This window comes from Vigna unguiculata, chromosome 1 (assembly GCF_004118075.2).
Source record: "Vigna unguiculata cultivar IT97K-499-35 chromosome 1, ASM411807v1, whole genome shotgun sequence".
Taxonomy (NCBI): domain Eukaryota; kingdom Viridiplantae; phylum Streptophyta; class Magnoliopsida; order Fabales; family Fabaceae; genus Vigna; species Vigna unguiculata.
The window spans coordinates 36,440,623-36,465,591 of NC_040279.1; the positions used below are offsets into that span (position 1 = coordinate 36,440,623).

Below are 24,969 nucleotides of genomic sequence, written 5' to 3' on the forward strand. Positions count from 1 at the left end.
CTAGTATATATATATATATATATATATATATATATATATATATATATATATATATATATATATATATATATATATATTATATAAACGGTATACATTTTTTAAATACTTAGGTGTCTTTTTAATTAGATAATGATATCTTTTAACAAATAAAAATAATATATTTATTTAATAAAATGCTTAATTGTATACCTGTACTCAAAACTAAATAAAGAATTTCTTCAGTTAAAAATAATCACTACATAAATTTTTTAAATAATTCTAACAAAAAAAATATATTTTCATAGAACTGTATATTAATGTGATAAAAATATCGATATACAATAAACGCATGTATTTCTGCTATAACATATTCTAAAGTAATATTATTTTTAACTTTTTAAATTATAATTATTATTTTTAGAAATAAATTGATCTGGTTTAAAACTATTATTTGGTTCACAAAAGGATATTTATACAATCAAAGAGTATAGCACGAAAAAATTTAAAAATACGATTCTATAATATTTTTTTTTTCTCGAAGTCGTATCTTTATCAAAGAAAACTATCTGTATTATATTCTTATTAGGAGAAAACAGATCAAATACAAAAAATAATTAAATAATAATGTTCACAATACAATTAACTTGCCTTTAGAAGTAGACGGCAACATGCTATTTTCTTATTTGATTTCATCATGCTTTGTCATTTCTTTTAATATCACTTAATTTAAAAATTTTGAGTTCTAGTCTCTTGTCATAATTGTGTTAAATTTAAGTTGGAGAAAACTTTTTACTTTTTTTTTTCTTTTTTCTCCTTTCCAGAACTAAAGTAGGTTAATTCGATGAGTAGAAAAAATAAGCTGTCTATATGATAATTTATTTCGTGAACTTTTAATTTCACCCATGTATGTATATCTGTCAATTTATATTTCCTGTACTTATTTGCAAAATTATATTGTGTATTTTAAGTTAAATTTCCAATATTTTTTTTAAATAGTGCATCGATTCAATACTCAAAATATTTTCTGAAATTGAGATTCTCCTTTTATTAAAATATCTCATTAATCTTTTACGGATGAAATTGATGCTTCACCTAAAATTCGTTTTTATTGAGTCACCGCGAAATATAGAATTTTCTTTAAGAGTCTACATCTCTACTAATTTGTCCACTATAGTCCATTATAGAATATTGAGTGCAAAATTTATTGAGTTGATAGTACTGTTCATTTTATAAATATCCTGAAATTGCAATCTAGAATAAAACTCAAGTCAATGGTTCGAGATGCACAATGTAGTCAACCAAATTGACGAAATGACAGATATATCCTTAGTTCACAATTTGCCAATAGTTTTTAAAATATTATAAAATAAAGAAATGTTATTTTACCAAGTTAAAGCTAATTTATATAGTTAATTTTGTTCTCAAAAAGTTAAACTACTCGAGATATTCATTATTAAAAAACATTATTGACACATTCCATCGTAATTTTCAATATATCTTACAACATTATCGATAAAAGTCATTTATGTCAACCATGACTAACAAGAGCAAAAAGAATTATTGAAACTGAGTTCTTGGGTACCACAACACTACAAACAATTTTTTTCTTCCCATAAATTAAACCATTATCGTCGTAGGTATCATCTAATTTTTTTAGTCCATGGCCAAATTAATTATGCTGAAACACTAGATTTGTGTTTTTCTGCGAGCCAGCAACAATAATTTAGTGATTTAGAAATGGATACAAGTTTTACTGCTCCCTCACTGGCATTAGAAGCATTATCAATGCATGTGTGTATAAACCTGTTAAAGAGGAAAATAAAAAGAGGGGAAAATCAAAGCACAACCAAATGTTTAAATTTTTCAATTAAACATCATATTCCTTGATATTGCTTGTGTAATTTACATATGTTCAATTCTGCTTAATTGGAGTTAGCATGGTTATGTGGTGTGAACGAACTGTTAGTGGTAGGTAGGTTCCAAAGATTAAACAGACAGTAATTGAACAAAGTGCAGCGACATACTCAACTAACAGTGTCAGGGAAGTCTCTACGAGAATCCAACAGAAGTTTTCTTTTCAACTCTGCAAACAAGCCCAAGAATTTTTAAGAGAGAATAAATAAACACGTAAACGTGAAGAATTATAGATAAAAAAAGAATGATGAACTAGGACCTGCTGGCTCATGAGTATTTCCACTGCAACATTGAGATTACCATCAGCAGCTGCAAGCGCCACTTCCACTTGCGTCTGAAACAGCCAAGACAAAATTGCATTAAAAATATAGAGCTAAGCCTTAGGCTTTAATCTACATTTGATGCACAAGCATCGGAAAGATATCTCACTACATCTGAAAAAACAATTTGAGGTGTAGATGTTTTATTTCAGATATCACTTATCAAACAAACTTTGACCTATTCAGCCAAATTCAATACACATACATACACATCACTCCTGCTACAGTAATTATAATTATATCGATCATCATAACGAGACCAGTAAGAGACAGGAGAGAAGGATTCACAAGGCGACCAAACAAAAATAAATTTAAACACGTGATCTCTTTGAATGAGAAAAACGTTCTCAGAGGAGCAAGCATAATATGCAAGGAGCCAATCACAAACTGGGAAGTTTTAAAAAGTTTCAAGCCATTTTCTAACCATAGAAAAGATAAGGAAACTGATTTTTACCCTATCAAAGCCCATTGATACAAGTTTTTTAATCCCTTCTTCCGAAACGACTGCACCCTGCATTTATCGGGGGGGAAAATATCAAACGTTAACCATGCAAATTAACTAAACGAAAACAGGAGAGTTTAAATCATGGTATGTATGTAGAGGAACCTGGTGCTGTGGAACAGCAGTCGTTGGAGCTACATTCACAGCTGAATGCCTAAATTGAATTAGAAAATAAAGTATGATCATTAATACAGAAACACAAACTTCTGAACAATATAATTTATTAATCCTACTGAAATATAGCAGTTTAACTTGAATAGTCAATGCATGACATCTACTGAACTTTGGTATTAATGATTATACATTTGTGTAACTCCCATTTCTGGTTATACTAACTATAAGACCTTGTCCATGTCTATATATCCTACCCTAAACATCACATGTTTATGGACATGTTATTGTCATGTCCAATAATTTTGGAAATATAAGTTGAATAGTTTATGGAGCCTTTTCTTTGCAATTCATCTAATGTTAAACATATTTATGCTAGAAAATTATTTAAAATTGCTTACAGTTAAAATTGTGCTTAAGTATGTGTTATATTTATAGAGCATTTGAATACATATTTATAACCTACTAGATAAGTCTACTCTCATTCTTCTGCTTTTTGAATATTACTTTCAAAGTTATACATAACTTCACCAATATGTATTACGTAGATTAATTTAGGCTAGAGAACATGACAACCTAAACTTACTGTTACATGTCAAACAGGGAACCCATTTACAAGCATGTAACTTATATTGGGTTCATTCAAGTTGAATATTGTCATTCCTCGTAAGAGGAAAAAAAAAATTATCAGTCTATGCCTAATACTGTAGGTATTATTCTAGGTTCAAACTTCATAAGAAATGATGATTCAAGTCAGCCAGCATACTAAAATTTTACTTTAAATAAGCAACCACCATATAAGCTATCAATTATGCTCAAACCATCTACCGTACCTTCCTTCTGATAACTGATGAGTGTTACTAGGAGTGGATGAAACTAAAGGACTATTGGGACTACTATCATCCAAAAGTCTTTCTTGAAGATTTGAATCTGAATGAAGATGAGAAGGAGCTTGACCTTGACCAGAACCAAGGGTCCTTCCCCTCCCAGGGAACCTACTGTCCTCAGTTGACTGTAAGATATCACATAATACAATCAAATGTTTATAAGTCGAAGATTACAAATCACCAGAATATAGGCATGAATACATAAAAGAAACTAATAGACAATGACTTGCATTAAGGTAGGGATATTATTCTAACTTCAAATTTCTTGGTCCAATTTGACATAACTGCAATTTAGTGACTACTGGACCAAAACCGCTGTTGTTAATCATCAGGGAATCAATAGATTCAAAGGCAGTTGATAAACACGGCTTGGAATGAGAAAGCTAATGAGCTCATATGTTACAACTTCTCTTGTTAAAATAACTTTTTTTTCAGAAAGTAACCACTTCTTTTCGTATTTCATCTATTTGCTCTAGCTTTTCAATAGAATAAGAATTATGAAGCTAAAAAAACCTAAAATGGTATTAAAACAAAAAAAGATTTTGAATAGTCTACCCACAAAATCAGCTGCTTCCTATAAATATCAATATTGTGATTGTAAAAAATAGTTTCTTAAAAAATCTTTCAAAAACAATTTTACAACATAATCACATCTTTTTAATTTGTAACGAACTGACCTAATTTATCATTCAAGTAAAAAGGGAAAACCATGTTATGTACCGTGTCATATTCCCGATAATGAGTGAACTTTAAAAAAAAAGGCACATAATTTTTTTTCTGATACCAATTGCTGATGCCACAGCCCCATGGATTATGGGTTTTTCTAAGAAAAATTAGCTATTGAAGATAAAAGATTAATCCATACTTATATATAAGGAAGATGCCCTCTTTTGTATACACATTTCATAATTTCAATTTCACCCTTTTATAATATTGTTAACTAACTATTAAATAGTAACCGCTATATTGATTTTTTTTAAACTACCATGGGTTTAATTTTCTTTTCTTTTTTTTTCTTCATCATATTTTAGTTTCTACGCTAATATTCATGTACTTCCATAAATAATGTTTTTCCCTTTCTTTAATATTGGAGTCATCGAGAAATAACACACAAATAAAGTCATTAATAAATGACAGAGTGACTATTAGTAAAATTAGAATGAAATATTAAAAAAAAACTACTAACATCATCATCAATTATCTCCTTTAGTATTGTATTAAGCTTCATCATATAAAAGGAATCATCTCAACTCAGACCTTGACACTTGCCAGCTGCTTAAATAACTAGAAAAATCTACTTCCAAAGAACTAGTAGTACACATTAAAAAGAGGGAAAAAACAATTTGCCAAATTAATAGCAGGGGATAAATATCAGTCCAGACAATTTTAAAAATTAACCTATCATACATTGATCAGATTCAATGATCAGTAGATCACATATACAAGGTCCACATACACTTGTCATGAATGAGTACTGCAAAACAATGCAGTTGCATTTGTTCACATAATGAGCAAAGAAAAAATGACAATCACGCCAGCAAATGTCTACATGATTTTTTGAGAGCCCACCCAAAGTACTAAAAAGACAAGATCACATAGATACCTGAGTAGACACTTCCCTTTGAGGCATCAATGAAGACAGGTTCCTCCAAATATTTCCAGAAAGCAATCCACTACCCCAAGAAAGTATAGATTTTAAAATGTAGATTAGTATATATATATATATCTGTAGACATCGGTGTGATTTAGGGTGAAACCCATAGTACTTAGTATTTACCTTGTTGAATTTTGGCTTGTATGTGTAGGAATATAACCTGAAGGATTTCCACCCGTGCAAACGATAAATTTTGGACGTCTCACACATGAAGACTGAAAGTCCAAAGAACCAACATACACATTAGTAAAGGTCCACATGTTGAGTGAGTGCATGTATTTTTCATAGTATTTAAAAAGTGAAATTTAAACCTAACTCAATCTCACAAAACTAACTTCAAATATGAGCTTTGCTTCCATTTATACATTGTAATTTAGTCATATCTTTAGTCAATGTGAGGTTTCGAGCACACCTCCCACACCGAGGGCTGGACATTTCAAAACTTGGGGAGAACCTGATGGTGGGTGACTTGATAGCCCTAACAAACTTGACTAGAATAAATTTTGTATGACTTTGATACCATTTTAAGAAAGTGTAATTTAAACTTAATTCAATCTCACAAAATCGACTTAAAATGTAAGATTTGTATCCACTTATATATTATAATTTGACCATATCTCTAGTCGATGCAAGATCTCCAACACATAAAATGAGTATCTAGAGGATGCCTTTTTCCATTTTCATTTTTTAATTTTAAAATAAAATAAGTTACCAAGATATAATAAAAATATACTAATTCACACTCCAGCCAATCATATGACATGTTCAGCACATCAGTCTATTTTGTGAATTCATTTAGCCCCCCAATAGGGGAGAATTATCGAAATCAAATGTGTTAACCACTTCAGAGCTAACTGCATCAATATACAGTTAAAATTTTAACCATTCCTTAAACATTATTGATGTGCTTGATTAGCTTATGTTGCTAAAACATTTAGAGTACATTGATACTTTTTGACACTTGAAAGATTGAGTTTACATTAATTTGGTAGACCAAATACTTTTCACATTTGTGCACTACTCAAGTAAAGTACTATAACACAAACTCAAAACATCAAAGGATTACTTTTGTAAAAGGCAGAGTCATCAGAGAAGAGAATGAAGTTGGTTTGTGTTGAGAACCCACAAAAGAAATATTTGAAGAATGATATGCAAGATAGAAAGAAAACTAATGAACTTATAATTGGTGAATGGGATTTCTCAATCAACAGACGGAAGGCCCTTTCTATAATTGAGCTACAGCATTTCCTAAAGGTAACAAGAGATATTAATAACAACTCAAGAATGAATCTCCCTTCTAACCACCTCCCTGCTTCTGAAGTTAACCCTATGCCATTACTACTACAACCACCTGAAATAAATTCCTGTTCCAGGGTTCTATCAGTTTATCTCAGTTCAGTAACTTATTTCAAAATAGTATACACAAAAACTAAAACTATCTATAGTTTGCACAAAAGGGGGTGTTAATAGACAGCATTTGACAATAGATATTTCATTTGCATTTAGCAGTCCCTAAGGCATTCATCTAATATCATGTAACTAACAATTGAAATGTTTGCCGGCCTGGTGCACTACCAAATCCTATTATAAAGAGATACTTACAAACCAGGAGGAGGATTCAATAGACGAATAAAAGGTGGTTCCAGGTATGAGGAAATTAAACAATCCATATGTATCTGAAACGTCAAGCATAACATCATAAAATTAGAGATAATTGCTTAATTTTTTTGCAAAAATAAAAAATTAAAACAGAAGGAAAAAGATTGAAGTCTGACATGCAAACCCAGATAAAATGCCACAAAGGTGCCCAAGTAGTGAAACATTTTGCATGAGAAGCTGGAATACTACCAGCAAAAAGAATGCATACCTAAACACAGTATGTTAAATTATCACAAAAAAGGAAATTATCAAGATAAAAATCAAGAAATAAGTTCAATAACAAATTATACTCACCACTTGGCAGGCACATTAAACAATCCAAAAACACTGCACAACGAACACAAAAAGTTACCAAATTAGTGAAGCCTTACCGATTGATGAAAATTAAATGCAGCATAGCACGTGTATAGAATTATAGTGTCTTATTAGTAAAACTTGTGAAGTAATTCATTTCACAGTGAATTGGTTGGAAAAAGAAGACTAATAAAACAGAATAAAGTTCTGAAGTAAATCAATGCACAATGATTAAACAAAACAATCATTAGCATCATTCTGAAAACTCAATTAAACAATAGTATATTTCAGTATCTTGAATAGCTTCCAAAACATGGTTTCTGCAAAACTATCTTCAGGAAAAAGGTGATTAACATATTAAATTGAATTTTCCCAACAGTGGTGAATTTCTTGCACAACAGTAATATTTATACAGCCAACCTCCTGGATTGAACTCCACTCAAGCTTGTCTCTATAACAATCATTGAAAATAGAACTCCTGAGAAGCCTATTGCACACTCATTCATGAGGTAATCATATGTAAGAACAGGATTGTGCGCCACCAGCAGTGCTATGAGCACGTGAAATATGGCATTGCTTGTAGCCAACAAAATAGTGACATATAGCAAGCGAACTGAGCCCATGATCCTCTCCAGCTCAGACCCCAAGGGAACTAAAGCCATCATGTTGAAGAGAACATGAAGCAGTGAACCATGGAAGATAATGGAAGTATAAATCCTGTAAACTGCATGGAAAAAAATAATGCTGAGCAGAGAAACCAGTCACATGAATGGATTGAGTTTTCAGCACCATAATGTTTGTACAAGCTTGTCTAGAGTCCATAATATTAACTACATTGATTGAAAAATATAATTTTACCTGAAAAAAAAAAAGCAAGGTTGTTAAAGTCAAGTTTTCACTCGGGATCAGGAAGGGGTTTGGAACCTCATAACTCGTGACCGGGACAGCATGATCCTACATTCCAACCTAAAATGCCAATACCAATATATACTACATACACATAAAAAAGCTAAAACGATCTACAATGTTTTATTGATTTGATCAGAGATAATGGACAACACCCTCTAACAAATTTTAGTTGTTATTTTTTTAAAAATTCAAGTCATGAGATGTTTTTATTTCTCTGATATGCCATATAATCATATAAGATCAATTTCATATAAACATGTAACACTGCTTTTCACACCCAAGAAGACAAAAAAAAATATGAAAAGAAAAGGGTGTCACAGTGACACATGTGCACAACCCCGTCAAGAAGATAAATTGCAGTGGTCCATCAACATAAGTACATAAAAGAACGAAGAATAAATAAACTTAAATTCTTGGATCAGGAAAGAAGAAACAAAAACAAGGTTAGAATGAGGGAGATATTAAGAATATATGATTGAACATTGAAAAGGAGTAAAGGAAGAAGCTGAAGCTGGATGACTTTTCTTCTTCACAAAACAGACCCACAACGATCGCATTTGGCAGTTGTAGAGCATTGATGACAGTGTCGGCAAGTGCATAGGATATGTCAAATTTGATTAGAGATTTGGGAGTTGCAAGCCTTTGGGGAAGAGTGTACATTCACTACAGTGTGAATCGGAGGGGAAAGGAAATAATTAGGGATTTCAAAATCCAGGTCAATGTTTTTGTCTTGCCCAAAGATTAAACAGGATCAGAGATCCCACAGTTCCACAGGTATGATTGTGTTGGGTCTAAAGCACAAATAAAGAGTCAAACACAGAAGAATAGTTTATTAAATGGAAGAGTCTCGAGACTTAAGTGCCACGTCATGTAGTTCATCCTACTCAATGTAGGACTCCTAACATTGACAGCCTTTTTAAGGTCCGATATCCACAGCCACAGTGGTTATCACTCTATCAACATGGTACTACCAATTGTAGTCCAGCTCAACGAAAACATCAAATGTTAGGATTTACGTACATGAGGAGAGTCAAATTCAAAAACCCGATCATTAGATGAGAGTCCTAAGGCTTAAGTATCACAACATCAAGTAGTTCATCATACTGGATATGGAACTCCTAACAAATCGTCATCTTACAACAATCCTACACCCCAACAATCATGCTCATAATCCAGAGCGGATAGGCCACCACAGAGTGTACAGTCACACGATCCTATGAGTATGATCACAATTCTAATGATGGTGAAAAGAATAGGAAAAATCATAGATATAGATCCTTAGGTGATACAACTATTTTCTAATTTGGAGATTCTCTTTTGAATAATCAGCGTAACAAATGTTTGCACCAAAGGATTTTGAAAAATATTTAATAAACTCAAAGTGCATGTTTGATCCAATTTGGCAATGTGGGGGTAGCCATGTCAAATTGGAATCAACTAGTAATAGCTTATCCGTCTTCTGTGAAATTGACACAGAAAGTAACAGAAAGTAAAGGTTGCCCACGTCTTAAACGCGAATCCAAACATATTGTAATTCTAATTAAAGAGTAACACCAAAAGAACTGTGTGTAAGTTTGGTTAAAAAAAAATATACCTTGAAACCGTGACACAACAGCAGATGGCAAGAAGCAAACCTCAGCAAAGGAATCGTATCCAACCAAAAGACAAACCAAGTAAATGACTCCACAGACAACCACCACTGCAGAAGTGAGAAATGGAATGCTTTCCCACCATTGATTCATCCTAGTAGGCAACCCTGCCTGTGTCAATTAAGCCATCAGGGACAATTAATCAGAATAACATCAATGAAGGAAAATATCTAGCTACCCATTCTACAACAACACTTAATATAATCAGCAAATCCCCAATAGAAACGCAGCGAACTTTAAATTGCGCAGTAAGGAGCTTTGTCATTTTATTTGCAGACAAAAATCATACAAAACGGAAACTATAGCGAAACAATGTCCGAAATTAACAAAGTCATTTCGAGATCTCGGTCCAGAAACGAGGATTTTCAGTTCAGCTACTAGGATGAGTGTTGAGTGAAGTGTGTTGACACTGGTCCCTCAAAATTGCCGCAGAAACGAAGCGAGGATCGAAGAAAACAGGGAAATGGATTATATTACCTGGGAAACGATGTTTGGTCTCATATTTCGGGGTCTTCGCATGCAACCAAGTTTAAATTCGCAGCTTTGGCTCACTGCTCTGATTAGCAGTCACGGATTTGGTAATCTTTGAACTTCGATTCCGATAACCGGTTTTGGATTGGATTTGCTGATTCAGGTTTTTTCTCTTCTGAATTCTGACCCCACACTTGACTCGCGAAAGCTGTAGAAACAACTTCTCTTTTCTTCACTTTGTGGGGATGCTCGTTCCGATTTTGCAGTCTCACCAACCTCCAAACAAAAGGCCAAGGTTTACAATGCGTTTCATCATCGTTATTTTTGTTAGTTTGTAAAAAACTATCAATTTTTTTATTTATTATTTGACTATAGGACCGCGAATAAAGTATATTTATAATTGTATAGTTAATTACATATTAAAAGTATCGTAAGTGTGTATATATACATATTATTGATTATAACGTCAATTACTACTCATTTTTAACTAGTTATTATTATCAAACTAAAAAAAATGAATATTTTATGGCATCTATAAAATGAAGACCTTTTCTATTAAGATTTTTTAATATGCTACAAAAAATATATATATTGTCTATGTCAATAAATAAACATTGTATATTCTATATGTAAAATAAACTATCCTTGTTTATAAATTCTAAACGGATATTTTCATCCTAAAAAAATAAATATTTATTATTTTATGCATACAATACAATTAAATAATTTATTATGATAAAAATTATAAGTATTGAATATTTAACTATAAAAAATAAATAAATAAATAATTTCAAAAACGATATCAAACTAACTTGTAACTTTATGTCTTGTTCCATCAAACCAACTTAATACTTTATGGAAAAAAATTTAGATTTAATAATAATGATAATTCACTCCTAATAAGTGGTGACAATTTTTGCTTAATTAAGCAATTCGTGTGATTAAGCGGCTCCTCTTTGGAGTGATTAGTTGGATTCTGTCGAAGGATGAAAGTAGGAGTATTTAAACTTCATCGATTCTAATCCAAGTTCATTTAGTAGCTATCGTTAGAAATAATCACTGTCGCGTTTTTAAAATATTAGCGTTTGAACTCTATCAAGGTTTTGTCACTAAAAAACATCTCGGAGGATCGAGAAAGGTAGGAGTATTTAAACTCCGATTGATCTCGACTCCTAAACTATGTGAAACTTATGGTCTACTTGATGAATATCTTATCTGGTTGCACTTTGACAAAAAAAAACTATCTCAAACTCCAAAAATTAATCCTTACATAAAAATTTTTTGTCTTACAAAAATGTTATTTCAATAAATATTCGCGACTTTCTGATTATTATTCTCCATGTTTGTTTGATGGAAGTTCTAATTTAGAATATGTTTTAAAATCTCATATGAATCACAATGATTGATATATCTTGAAGTTAACTTATCTATGTTTCCAACTTATTACATAAAAATCTATTTTAAAGAAAAACGAGGAACATATAAACAATCCATATTTGAGACTAAAATTTAAATAACATTTTTATTTGCATCTATATTATATACACAAATTCAGCAGAACTGACTATAATTTTTATAAAATTAAAAACTAGATTACATTTCATGATAAGTGAAAATCATAGGAATTTAACCATTATTGGCTTCGGAGAAAATACAACTATAAAACATATAAAAACAAATTATGATATAAAAAATAATTGTATGATATAAAACAATATACAATTTTGTATGTATGAAATAATAACTCTTTCATCAATTAATAACAATGAATGAGTATATATAATTTTACTCTCATTTAGCATACAATTGATTTATTTTCACCTGAAAATCTTTCTGGTGGTGTATGTCGGTAAAGACGCACACAGAAAAAGTTTAATATTATAAGATTTTGCCTGGAGAAAAGGTAATCCCTTAGATTTTTGAAAAACCTTCTCAAATTGTTTTAACAACTTCCCCTTACTACTTTTGTTTCGAAATTATATCTTCTCTAATTGATAAAATATTAATCTATTAATAAAATATTTTTCAAACTCGCGGGAAATATTAGCATCTTCATAAATAATAACTATGTTACTTATTTATTTACGTCAAATATTAATTATTAGTTTTAATATTATTATCGCATAAAATATTTTCGACATTTTATGTTAATATTGAAATAATAACTTATGTAAATTGTTTCATTTTGAAAACGAACTCTTTTATTAAAATTTTATAACATTCAAAACATAAAATTTAATCATCAATTTAAATAATAGATTAATGAAAAAAATTAACGCGACTCCTCATTTAAAAAATAATACAATTTGATATATATATATATACATGTGTGTGTGTATTTGTATATAATATTATTGAAAAATTATTTTACTAAATAAATAATTATAATATTTATTATTTATTCTACTTATAACACTGACAGATTAGAAAGTGTTATATACTCTTTATAAATTTTGATAAAAATGTGAATCTTATAAAACATCAAATTCAAAAGAAAAATTAAAAAATTGTGTAAAATGATAAAACTGTTTAAAATTAAATAGAATAAGATAGCATTTAAAAAATCTTTAAAAAAAGTACTTAAATTAAAAGTATTATAAATTTTTGGTATTATAACATTCTTTGTTAACACATATCCAAAAATATAAATTAAAATACTGTTAATTTTTAAAAAATTAATAAATAAATATATTATATATCATAAAGAATAAAATATGAATAATAATTGCCAACATAAAAAATGATATCCTATACAGTTTTATATAGCATATAAATATAGATTAATAATGTGTATTTATTTATTTTATCCTCTTTCCATTTTTATTTATTTTATTTTTATTCATTTAATATATTTTATAGTAGAAAGTAACAGTAAATTACATCATAATTATATTATATGATATGCTTCTGTTTTTATTCGTGTCACAATTGGGTTCGGCCCAACGGCCCAAATATTACAAAGCAAACCCTAGGCTCCTGTGTTCGCGTTCGATTTCAATCCACAGCCGCTTTTGTCTCTCGTCTTCCGGAGCACACGCCAGTTTCTGAAGTGGTAAGCGCAAATTCAACGCTGCTGTTTTAGTTTTTCTTCTACGATTGTTGGAACTCAATAGTTACAATTTTATCTGAATTGATGCTTCTTGTCAATTCATCGTGATACAGTTAAGTTCATTTGCAGATTCCCTACTCAACTTTTTGACTAAAAGATGGCTTCAAGATTCTGGACTCAGGTATTTAGAAAATTCTCAATCAATGTTTTAATTGTTTGCTCCTTTAGGTTAAGGAAATTATCATGTGTGGAAGTTTTATTTTTTTATTTTTGCATTGTTATTTACTTAATTGTAGGGTGGAAGTGATTCCGAGGAGGAGGAGAGTGATTATGATGAGGAGGTTGAACCCACGGCAGGTGAATCTGCTAGCCAAGCAGTGACAAGCAGGTACCTGCAGGAAAATGCTAGTGACAGTGATGATTCCGACGGCAGAAGCGTGTTGTGCGGTCGGCAAAAGATAAGCGTTTCGAGGAGATGGCGTCCACTGTTGATCAGATGAAGAATGCTATGAAGATTAATGATTGGGTGAGCCTGCAAGAGAGTTTTGACAAGATTAACAAACAGCTTGAGAAGGTTATGCGTGTCACTGAGTCTGTGAAGGTTCCGAATCTCTACATCAAGACGCTTGTGATGTTGGAAGATTTCTTGGCTCAGGCTTTGGCTAATAAGGATGCCAAGAAGAAGATGAGTAGTAGCAATGCTAAGGCTTTGAACACCATGAAGCAGAAGCTGAAGAAAAATAATAAGCAGTACGAGGATTTGATTAATAAGTGTAGGGAGAATCCTGAGAGCGACGAGGAGAAGGAAGAAGAGGAGAGCGAGGAAGAGTATGAGAGTGATGATGAGATTATTGAGCCAGAGCAGCTTCGGAAACCAGAAGCCAAATCTGATTCTGAAGCTTCTCAGTATGATGATGAAAGCATGATGCTGGTGATGGTCCTTGGGACCAAAAGCTTAGCAAGAAGGATCGGCTTTGGATAGACAATTTATGAAAGACCCCAGTGAGATCACATGGGACACTGTTAACAAGAAGTTCAAAGAGGTTGTGGCTGCTAGGGGCAGAAAGGGGACTGGGAGATTCGAACAGGTTGAGCAGCTTACTTTCTTAACGAAAGTTGCTAAGACACCTGCACAGAAGTTGGAAATTCTGTTCAGTGTGGTTTCTGCTCAATTTGATGTTAATCCTGGTCTGAATGGATACATGCCAATAAATGTATGGAAAAAATGTGTGCAGAACATGCTGATCATTCTTGATATTTTAGTCCAGCATCCAAACATAGTGGTCGATGATTCTGTGGAACCAGATGAGAATGAAACTCAGAAAGGTACTGACTATAATGGACCAATTCGGGTTTGGGGTAACTTAGTTGCTTTCTTAGAAAGGATTGATGTTGAGTTTTTCAAGAGCTTGCAATGCATAGATCCTCATACACGTGACTATGTGGAGAGACTTAGGGATGAACCCTGTTTCTGGTTCTTGCTCAGAATGTCCAGGAATATCTTGAAAGAGTTGGAATTTCAAAGCTGCTTCTAAGGTGGCCTTGAGGAGAGTTGAGCTCATTTACTACAAACCGCAAGAAGTTTATGATGCATGAAAAATTGACTGAGCTGACAGAGAATGGAGATGATGGAGGGGAGGCAAGTGAGGAGTCAAAAGGATTTGAGGAATCAAGAATTCCTTCTGCATTTATTGTTACCCCAGAGATTGTGGCCGGAAGCCCACATTCCCTGATAATAGCAGGACCATAATGGATGTATTGGTATCATTGATTTACAAATACGGAGACGAGCGAACTAAAGCACGTGCAATGCTCTGTGATATATACCACCATGCTCTCCTTGATGAGTTCTCAATTGCCCGTGATCTGCTTCTTATGAGTCATTTGCAAGATAGTATTCAACACATGGACATTTCAACTCAGATACTTTTTAACAGGGCTATGTCACAGTTAGGTTTATGTGCTTTTCGGATTGGACTGATTTCTGAAGCACATGGTTGTCTCTCTGAACTGTACTCTGGTGGAAGGGTAAAAGAGTTACTTGCCAAGGTGTGTCACAAAGTCGCTATCATGAGAAGACTCCGGAACAGGTAGTTTCCCCCTCCATTTTTACTAATGTTTATGATATTGTGGATATTTTTTGGGTTCTGATCTTAAGATTCAATGCATTCATTGTGAGGTGACTAAGAGAGTGATGAAAGATGTATAAATGGATTTATATTTGTGCTATACCATATATATTTCCAAATTTGAAAATCATTTTAAAATACCAAGACCCCCCACTCCTAGTCATCAATTAGGCTTTTCAGTGTTACATTTTATAAATTTGTTTAATTGATCTGGTTCACAAATTACAACAATAAAAACTCAATAGTATCTATTTTCATGAGAAACTGTCATCATGTCAATAATGTGTTGCAAAAGAACTCAGAAGTGAAGGAATGTGAAGTTTTGATAATAATTTGTTCAGCGTGATGTTATTCAGCTGCTGGTAGAAACTGATCTGTGTTTATTAGTTCTGCAATAGTCTAGTCCCTGTCAATAGACTATTAGGTTTCATATTGTGCCTTTTAACAGTCCAAAGTTCTTAGTTATTTCAGTTTTATATTACTGATCAATGTAGCTGATAAATTCTGTTTTGGGACGTAGTAAGTTCCCATGTATTTTTTAGATGTTGTATTTATTTTGCAATTGTAAGAATTAAATTTTGATATTGATGTTAACTATTTTCGACCCTCTTTCAGGAAAGGTTGGAAAGAAGGAGGCAAATGCCATATCATATGCACATCAATCTTGAACTCCTGGAGTCAGTACATCTGGTATCTGCCATGCTGCTGGAAGTTCCTAATATGGCTGCCAATGTTCATGATGCTAAACGCAAGGTAATTTCTAAGACTTTCCGTCGCTTGCATGAGGCCAGCGAGAAGCAAACGTTCACTGGTCCACCGGAAAATGTGAGGGACCATGTTATGGCTGCCACAAGGTTTCTCATAAAGGGAGACTTCCAGAAGGCTTTTGACATTATTGTGTCTCTCGATGTATGGAAATTTGTGAGAAATCGAGACACTGTGCTTGAAATGCTGAAAGACAAAATCAAGGAGGAGGCATTGAGGACATACCTCTTTACCTTCGCTTCTTCTTATGAATCCCTGAGCCTGGATCAACTTTCAAAAATTTTTGATCTCTCTGTTTCTTGCACTCATAGTATTGTCAGTAGGATGATGATCAATGAGGAGCTCCATGCAAGCTGGGACCAGCCAACTGGGTGTGTTGTTTTCCAGGATGTTGAATACTCTAGGCTGCAGGCATTGGCATTCCAGTTGACAGAGAAGTTATCTATCCTTGCAGAGAGCAATGAAAGAGCAACGGAAGCAAGGATAGGTGGTGGTGGATTGGATCTGCCTCTAAGGCGGAGAGATGGCCAGGACTATGCTGCTGCTGCCGCCGGTGGTAGTGGAACAGCCTCTTCAGGTGGTAGATGGCAAGACCTGGGCCTTTCTCAGCCAAGGCAAGGCAGTGGGCGTGCTGGAGGATATGGTGGTGGTGGAAGGTCAATAGGTCAAGTAGCCGCAGGTGGCTATTCCAGGGATCGAATGGGACGGGGAACAGGTGGTGGCTACCAGAGTGGACGGTATCAAGATGGAGGTTATGGGAGGAGTGCTCAAGGGGGTTCTGCATTGAGGGGACCTCAGGGCGATACATCTTCACGCATGGTTAGCCTTAAAGGTGTTCGAGCTTAAAGAAATTAAAATTATCATCCGTTCATCAGTTTTGAGGATTTGACTAGTGCACTTTCTGTATTCTTGTATTGTAGACTTTATCTAAATTTGCATGGAAATGTTTATGGATTTGTTATAATGTTACACATAAGCTTGTTTTCGCCAGGGTTTATTCTGTTCGAATTTGATTAACCATTACTACAAGAGAGCCATTATGTCAATTAATCTATTTTACAGCAAAATTGTTTATTCTAGTCTGTTTAATTGTATGATGGAAAGTGCTTGAATGAGTTGTGCTCCTCCGTTTATTTTTCACATTTATAAATATTAACCAACATTATCAGTTTGTAATGATTTGCATTTGCCACCCATTTATTTATACTCATTAAAATTACTCGGACTACCACTCAACTAGGGACGATGTAGCAAAAAAGGAATAGCGTTGATAGAAGCCTAATTCCATATTAACGTAAACAGAGTCCAATCTCGAAGCTTTAAACTAATGGCACCAAAATGAAGCCATGATACGATTGAAAATAAATTCAGAGCAAAAATAAAACATAAAATGTTAGTGAAGAACCTCGTATTGCCTCCTTTATCATACCCCAATATGATAGGAATGTCTCCTCTCACCAGTCCTTTTACATTCTTCATATTGCTAAGACTTCAGATCATTCAAAAACTCTAAATCTATCATCTAAAACCTGTATGATCCATTACTTTGACAACAATAACATGTTTCACTTAAGATAAACACAACCAACAACAAAAAAAATGTATTTGAGTGGAACAGAAATAACATTGGGGAAAAGGTATCATTAAAATTTATTATTATTTATTTATTGTGTTTTGTTTTAGTTAATGTGCTTTTGTTAATAGTTGTGAAGAAGTTAATCCTCGTCCCCCATTAATATCTGCAAACGTGAAGTGAAGGATAAAGTCTACATTTTTTCTACTTCCTTTTCAACTCATGAAAAAAATGCAGTGGACATAATGTATAATTTTGCATTTTTTAATATAAAAGCTACAACTAAAGAAAGAAAAACACTTTACCTTACCCTTGTTAAATGTATAAGGATAGAAATTATATTAGTAAAATCTCATATTTACCGGGTTAATTAAAAGTGTCCATTTTCTTTATAATAATTTTCGACTGAAAATATGGTTATTAAAACCTGCTTGAAACTTTCATTTGCTTCTATTTTCTGAATATTTTGTTTATGTTGAGTATAACAAATGACTACAAGGACACGATGATATCGTTACCATGTTAGTTATTTTTTGTAAAGTAAATATTATATACATTTACACATAAATTGACTTCTAAAAGCTCGAGTGCTCCACCTCAATTATTTGCCCACACAAAAATAAAATAGTTATTTTGAAAATGACATAAAAGTGAACAAATTATAATTTTACTTTAAAATAAAAAAAAAAGTTATAATCAGAATTAAACTCTAGTATCTTAGAAGAATTTGACTAGCAAGAAATTTGGAAGTTTTTATAATATGGTAAAGTTAACACCTTATTAACACTATGGCATTTACCGGACTTTAGTGGAGTTGTAATGATAAGTCTAAACATATAGTAAATTTTAAAAATCTTAGATAAACCAATTTAGAATATATAAGTTGACTCGTAAATATCAATTTATAAGTTAGTTTTGTATGATTAAGTTATGTTTAAAAATAACTTCTTAAGATGATATTAGAGTTATCTAAAAATTTAATGAGATTTATTGTTTGTTAGGCTTATCATGTCATTCATTGTTATCTGACCATTTTTAAGTATTTATTTCACACTTGAAAAGTATATGTCACGTAAGGAAGTGTGTTGAAAATTTTACGTCGAATAGAAATAAAATCAATTTATAGTATAAAAGTGGATACAAAATTGTGTGTAAGAGAAGGTTTGTAATTTTATCCATAAAATTTGCATGAATGCTTGTAGTTTTGCCAACAAAATTGTATATTGAGTATTTGTGAATGTAAATTTTGAGGTGTCGAAATATATTAAATTTATTGTTCACTTTTATTTAAATGATACCCTCTTACTTGTAGGTGTTCCCCGTGAAGATATGTAATTATTTTTGTGTTGTGTGAATTTACAATAATAAAAATTATTTAAATTGTAAATTTGTTAACAAAGAGATGTGATATTGGATTAATAGATGTTTATTTTTGGGTGGAAGTTACTATACATTAGTTAATGAAAAATAATAATGATGCTAGCAAAAATAACATAAATATAAATAAATTTAGTTACATAAAGTGTATAGCTAAAAGTGAAAAATTATATAATGAAGTGTGAATAATCATAAAAAAGAAAAGGACGGGAATAATCAATAATGATATCAGAGTTTTGACAAAAAAGAAAAATAAACATGTTGTCATTTATTACAAAAGTTGAAATCATTTTCCTACATGTAAAGATATATTTAGTAAAAGTACATTATTGAAAATTTGAATAAAGGTTCTCTTTCTATTGCTCCTTTACATATATTACCATTAATGATATATCTTATACCATTGCAATTATATCTCATAAGCTTTGCACATTTGAAGTTTTTGTGTATTGCTTTAGTTGTCATCTTCAGTATCTTTGTTCTTGATATTATTCTCTGCACCACCCTTGATCTCTATTTTTGAATTATGTATATTTTGATCATCGTCCTTATCTTCGAATTTACTATCTTCGTTTAATATTTGCTCATTGTCTTCAATGGATTTGCTTATAGTGTTATTCTCTGCACCGTCCTCATTTTTTACACCAACTTCCTCATTGGATATATTTGTGTTGAGTGTTTGAGAGCTCTCTTCATCATCTGCCTTAGTTGTTAATTTGGTAGTTGCAACATCTTTATTATTGTCATCCAAGAGGTCAGTTTTAGTAGTATCAGATACATTAATCATATTTGAAGTTTGTGTCCTTTCTTCGTGATCTTCATTTTCAACATAACTAGGCTTATTATCTTCATTTTGTGTTGTATTTTGTGTATCACTCACTTCAACTTTATCTGATGCATTCTTTGTATCACTCACTTCAACTTTATCTGGTGCATTCTGTGTATCAGTCACCTCAACTTTATCTGATGCATTATTTGTATCACTCACTTCAACTTTATCTGATGCATTATTTGTATCACTCACTTCAACTTTATCTGATGCATTTTGTGTATCACTCACTTCAATTTTATTTGATGCATTTTGTGTATTACTCACTTCAACTTTATCTGATGCATTTTGTGTATCACTCACTTCAACTTTATCTGATGAATTGGACATATCTGAAGTATCTATGCTTCTTTCACTATTGTTCGTATTATTTTCCCCGCCTTCTTCTTCACCATTCTTGTCTTCGGTCTTTTCATTACTTTTATCCACAACAGTTACTTTGAAAGGTTCTAGCTTAGCTTCAATATCCTTGACAACAAAGCTCAAAGATCTTGCATCTCGAGCCTCTGTTAAACGATTGTTTGGCGATGCCTATCATACAAAACTAAAAATCTAAGTACTCACTGTAATAAAATAAAAAATATGACATCATTTGACAAATAGATAATGGACAACATAAATTATTACTAATGATGAAAGTTATCAATTTTATTATAAGTAAGTTTTTAAGGTCAAATTGAGATAATTCCTCTTTTATGTTAGTCTTTGCTCATTCTTGATGTTGATAAATACTCACAATAAATACATGTAATATATGAGACAAAATGTAAAATATTGTCAAATTCCACCTTGATAGATAAGTTATTTTAAATAATAACATTATGACAATAATATTACAAATCATAATACAATTTTTAGAATTATACTTAAACATGACTAAGTCAAAACTTTAAAGTGGATGCAATTATGTTACATCCAATATTATTCAATGGGATACTTTATAAATAATGTAAAAACTTATTATTTAATTTAAAATTGTATGTTAGTCTAAAACTATTTTAGATACCAATAATTTTTAATTTATAAAATAATGTATAAGTAAGTCAATATAATAACTAATTATTTTTTGTCTTTTACTATTTAAATATTTTTCTACAATGTAAAGACAATGATTTTCTTCCATTATACTCTTAATCATAAATTACATTATTTATTTATAACATATCTTTTTGTACAAATAATTTCAAAAAAATGTTTCATTGTAAACTATATTGATGGATAAACACATAGTTTATAATATAAATATTTTTTATGGATCTTAATAATCATAGTAAAAACATAGATTTAGGCTTAAAAATTTTACAACTAAAATTTTTAGTTAAGAACAAATAATACTGAATTTTTAGTGAAATAAAGCTTTAGGCTAATTATATTACTTATACATACTAACCTGTATAATTTCTTCCACTCGTCGAGTGAGATCATCTCCAGATGCTTCTTTGTAAATCCCTTTAAGGAAGTGCCACAAGTGAGAATTAATATCATCCGAACGATGTTTTTCAATCATACATTGTGCAACGGCTGATCGACAACCGATAGCATAAAAAGGACAATTTACAAGCTTCATCGGACAAACAGTTATACAATGTCGGTCCATCTCACGTCTCATGATGTTTGCAGGACACTTCTGTTCGCATGGAATTATCTTGAAAGGACAAGTCGAATCATGATCCTTCAAATGAGATGCACAAAACCTAGAATTACACCCCTCATTTTCACATATTATAGATCTAAAGTTGCAATCATCTAGGTGATTGGCAAGATCTTCTGCAGAATTAAAACTCATGCTGCAATGATATGAGTTTTCAAAGTCAACATTTTTTAACAAAGTTTCTGCAATTTTTTCCCTCCGCTCGAGTGTCCAAAACCCATTCACTTCCATCTCTTGAACAAAATCTTCTATATTATCTTCCCTCTTTTCACTCAGTAGCCATCCAGAAACCCTACTAAACAAATTCCTCTTTGAACTTGCAAAGTCATCAACTAGGTTAGAAATTATATCATAAGGATGGTCTGAAACTTCACCGTCTGGACCACCTTCTAATATAACAGACTCTGCAACAAACGATTCACTTCTTTGGGTAAGATACTCTATCATCTCCTTCCTTATATCAACAGCTATCGAACCTGCTGTCTTAAAAAGATCTCCTGATGTGTTATCAACACAAGCACTAGCTAGACCTGGAAGGAACATTTGTGCCAACTTATGAATCACTTCTGTATCACAAAGATCACAATGCAACAATGGACCTGCTTGCTTTTCATCTTCTAACTTCTCTGGCCCAAGGTCCACATCAATGGTAGGCATGTCCATAGTTGGTAATATCTACACACAATAATTTTAAGGATAAATCGTTACCATGTATTGTTTACGAAATGACCAACTATTAATTGATTAAAAGATCGTAAGATCTAATCCACATTACTAAATACATAGTAAATAATGTTATTTTGACCCATTTCAAATAAAGTGAATCAAAATATCATTATTCATACATATTTCATAATTTGAAATTCTGGATATCATCATGCATCATCGTTAATTAGAATCCCAAATATGAAAGATGAACTTACATTGTTAGGAGATGGTAATCACAAAAGTTAATTTCTAAAAGTATGATACACTTGAAATATGTTTATGATTGCACGAAACATGCAATTTCTACATACAAAATTTTGAATGTTCAAAGGATATTACGATAGGAACAAAACATACCGACATACAATGTTCCGATCTAAAATGTTGGGTTTCTGGTTTTGGTTTTTATTGTAGAAATTCAATGTTGAAAGAACATTCAATATTTTAGATGATGAAACGCCACAACCTCCTTCCCTTCCCTTTATTATCAATTCTTTATCTTAGCCATACAATTTTTCTTTTACTATTTTTATTTTATAAAATTAGAAATTTAGTAGCTCTTGCAAACCTTTAAAAAATTGATAAATTTAGACATATATAATTTTATTAGTTTTTATTAATCAAAGTTATTTTGAATAAATGTTATTTGAAAATGTAGTATTTTAAATAAATATTATTTTATTAATTAATTTTCCGATTTTCTCTCTCAAAGTTTCTACTGTTTATTAATTAATTATGTTAATTGATGGTTAACATGTCAATGTTAACAAAACAGCACTCAATCTAATATTATACTAATAGTATACATTAATTAATCAGTGATGGGAATGATATAATATTGTGATACAAAATGTATAATATTATACATATAAAAATATAGAGACAAAATGTTTACTTTGTTTAAATTTTTAAACACAAATTCTCATTGATGACATTTATTCTTTATATTAATCTGCAATAAAATATTGGCAGAACAACTGTTAAACTTTACTTTTAATTTTAAAGTTGAAATTGATATATAAATATTTTTCTTATATTATCAAATGGTAATATATAACTAGGAGATTAGGAGATTATTTTTAAACTGTCTGTCTTTTTCAATAAACTTTTGAAATTATAAATAATTAAAATTATGTTATCTTATAATTTTCTATCCTTTTATAAATTTGAAATATATTATATAAAAACATACAAACTAACAATTAAATATTATATTACGCACAATATACATGATGCTATTATTGATTTTTATAATAAATAATTTCATGCAAGATCCATTCTCTAACAAATAATTTCTCAAGAATAATATTAATGTTCATTACTGTAAATATAGATGCTATTTCGTCTCTATGTATTTTTCAAATATATATATATATATATATATTATATTATATTAGTATGTATTAATATATATTAATTTATATAAAATAAATTTATATTTATTAAAAATAAAATAAAATAAATAGAGAAAGAGAAAACTGTTAGTGAATAAAAAGAATAATGATTAGAATAACTAGTTATAGATAAATAAGACTATTATAATAAAAGAGTACATAATACATACCATTAAATAACGCAAGAAAGTAAATACTTGTTTGATTATTTTTACAGTAGTTACTTTACTGTGACAGAATAAATACGAAAAAGTTATTGATTTAAACACGCTTCATCTTCTTTTAACATATTGTGTATTTTTATTTAAGTTGGTGAAAAAATGTTTATTTATATTTTACTTTTGTTACTATATGTTAGGTCGTTTAATAAAATTTTAAACTATTTTTAGATTTTCTATCTTGTCATTCAATTTATTTCATATTTATGAAAATTTTTAAATTTTTTTGTCTATTATATAGTTAATATCACTTATTTCTAAATGATTAGTAATACGTATTATTTTGATCGGTAAAAATAAAAGACGTAAACATTTAACTTATTTAAAATAATGTGAGACCGTTGGAGACATATTATTTTGACCGATTCAAGCAAAACAGAAATAAAGACAACTTTCTATTGATTAGCGTTGAAACTGCAAAGTAACCTCTATTAAATGTGAGACAGTTTATGTTTGTGTGACTTTTTAAAAAACTCTTAGATCATGTGCTTACTTCTGTATATATTTATATTCTTATTGTTATTGTTTAGATAATTATATTAATACTCTATTCTCGAAGCTATCCATTTTATTTTATCAATATTTAAAATTTTGTTTAATAATATTAAATTATTAGATGAAATGTTATAATGAGACTTTATCTTTTGTTGAAGTCACTTTTAAACATCTAAAAAACTAAATAAAATTTAATGTATGTGAATCATATATAAAATACTGTAAATGGGATTTTCGGCTCGTAATTAAATGTGTATGAAAAATTTAATAGTGATAGTATTATTCACAAAATTTATGAAAATTATATGAGCGAACTCAACCATGTACCACCCAACAACACTCTCACATCAATAGATTCAGGTGAGAATAATTTCATAACCTTTATAATACAAATACCGTTTTTAATCAACAAATTAATATTATATTGTTATC

At 30.8% G+C, this 24,969-nt stretch overlaps 3 protein-coding genes across 6 annotated transcripts; 1 reads left to right on the forward strand and 2 right to left on the reverse strand.

The window, feature by feature from the left end:
* Positions 1-1,512: 1,512 nt before the first annotated feature.
* On the reverse strand, positions 1,513-10,673 carry LOC114186410 (rhomboid-like protein 15). Of its 4 annotated transcripts, none has more exons than XR_003605083.1 (14): positions 10,356-10,673; positions 9,824-9,989; positions 7,741-8,044; positions 7,321-7,353; positions 7,143-7,234; positions 6,970-7,043; positions 5,491-5,582; positions 5,317-5,386; positions 3,660-3,838; positions 2,821-2,869; positions 2,668-2,724; positions 2,153-2,227; positions 2,004-2,062; positions 1,513-1,782 (listed from the first exon to the last, which is right to left on the reverse strand). XR_003605083.1 is itself a non-coding variant. In XM_028074440.1 (14 exons), the coding sequence occupies exons 4-14, from the start codon at positions 7,983-7,985 to the stop codon at positions 2,057-2,059; spliced, it is 972 nt and encodes a 323-aa protein (XP_027930241.1). In that variant the 5' UTR covers positions 7,986-8,044; positions 8,179-8,274; positions 9,824-9,989; positions 10,356-10,673; the 3' UTR covers positions 1,815-2,056. The 4 variants fall into 4 exon arrangements, 3 of the variants coding, with proteins under 3 accessions (XP_027930241.1, XP_027930240.1, XP_027930239.1); XM_028074440.1 differs by lacking the exon at positions 1,513-1,782 and adding an exon at positions 8,179-8,274 and having other exon boundaries at positions 1,815-2,062; XM_028074439.1 differs by lacking the exon at positions 1,513-1,782 and adding an exon at positions 8,179-8,286 and having other exon boundaries at positions 1,815-2,062.
* Positions 10,674-13,288: 2,615 nt separating this feature from the next.
* On the forward strand, positions 13,289-17,359 carry LOC114165079 (eukaryotic translation initiation factor 3 subunit C-like). The gene is given in 12 exon segments (XM_028049767.1): positions 13,289-13,401; positions 13,528-13,579; positions 13,695-13,827; positions 13,830-14,318; positions 14,321-14,368; positions 14,371-14,862; positions 14,865-14,912; positions 14,915-14,990; positions 14,992-15,107; positions 15,110-15,439; positions 15,442-15,488; positions 16,143-17,359. Coding segments are annotated over 11 exon segments (2,799 nt in total). The 5' UTR covers positions 13,289-13,401; positions 13,528-13,555; the 3' UTR covers positions 17,139-17,359.
* Positions 17,360-19,559: 2,200 nt separating this feature from the next.
* LOC114191006 lies at positions 19,560-22,385 on the reverse strand. Its single transcript, XM_028080128.1, has 2 exons — positions 21,462-22,385; positions 19,560-20,602 (listed from the first exon to the last, which is right to left on the reverse strand). The coding sequence occupies exons 1-2, from the start codon at positions 22,383-22,385 to the stop codon at positions 19,697-19,699; spliced, it is 1,830 nt and encodes a 609-aa protein (XP_027935929.1). The 3' UTR covers positions 19,560-19,696.
* Positions 22,386-24,969: the final 2,584 nt, after the last annotated feature.

Excerpts from the sequence above, each read along its gene's own strand:
- LOC114186410 (XM_028074438.1), bottom strand. The coding sequence starts at position 10,397 with ATGCGAAGACCCCGAAATATGAGACCAAACATCGTTTCCCAG. Across the intron at positions 9,990-10,355 it reads GACCAAACATCGTTTCCCAG|GCAGGGTTGCCTACTAGGAT; the intron begins GTAATATAATCC and ends TAATTGACACAG. Across the intron at positions 7,044-7,142 it reads CATTTTATCTGGGTTTGCAT|ATACATATGGATTGTTTAAT; the intron begins GTCAGACTTCAA and ends TTGACGTTTCAG.
- LOC114191006 (XM_028080128.1), bottom strand. The coding sequence starts at position 22,385 with ATGGACATGCCTACCATTGATGTGGACCTTGGGCCAGAGAAGTTAGAA. Across the intron at positions 20,603-21,461 it reads GAGTGGAAGAAATTATACAG|GCATCGCCAAACAATCGTTT; the intron begins GTTAGTATGTAT and ends TTTGTATGATAG.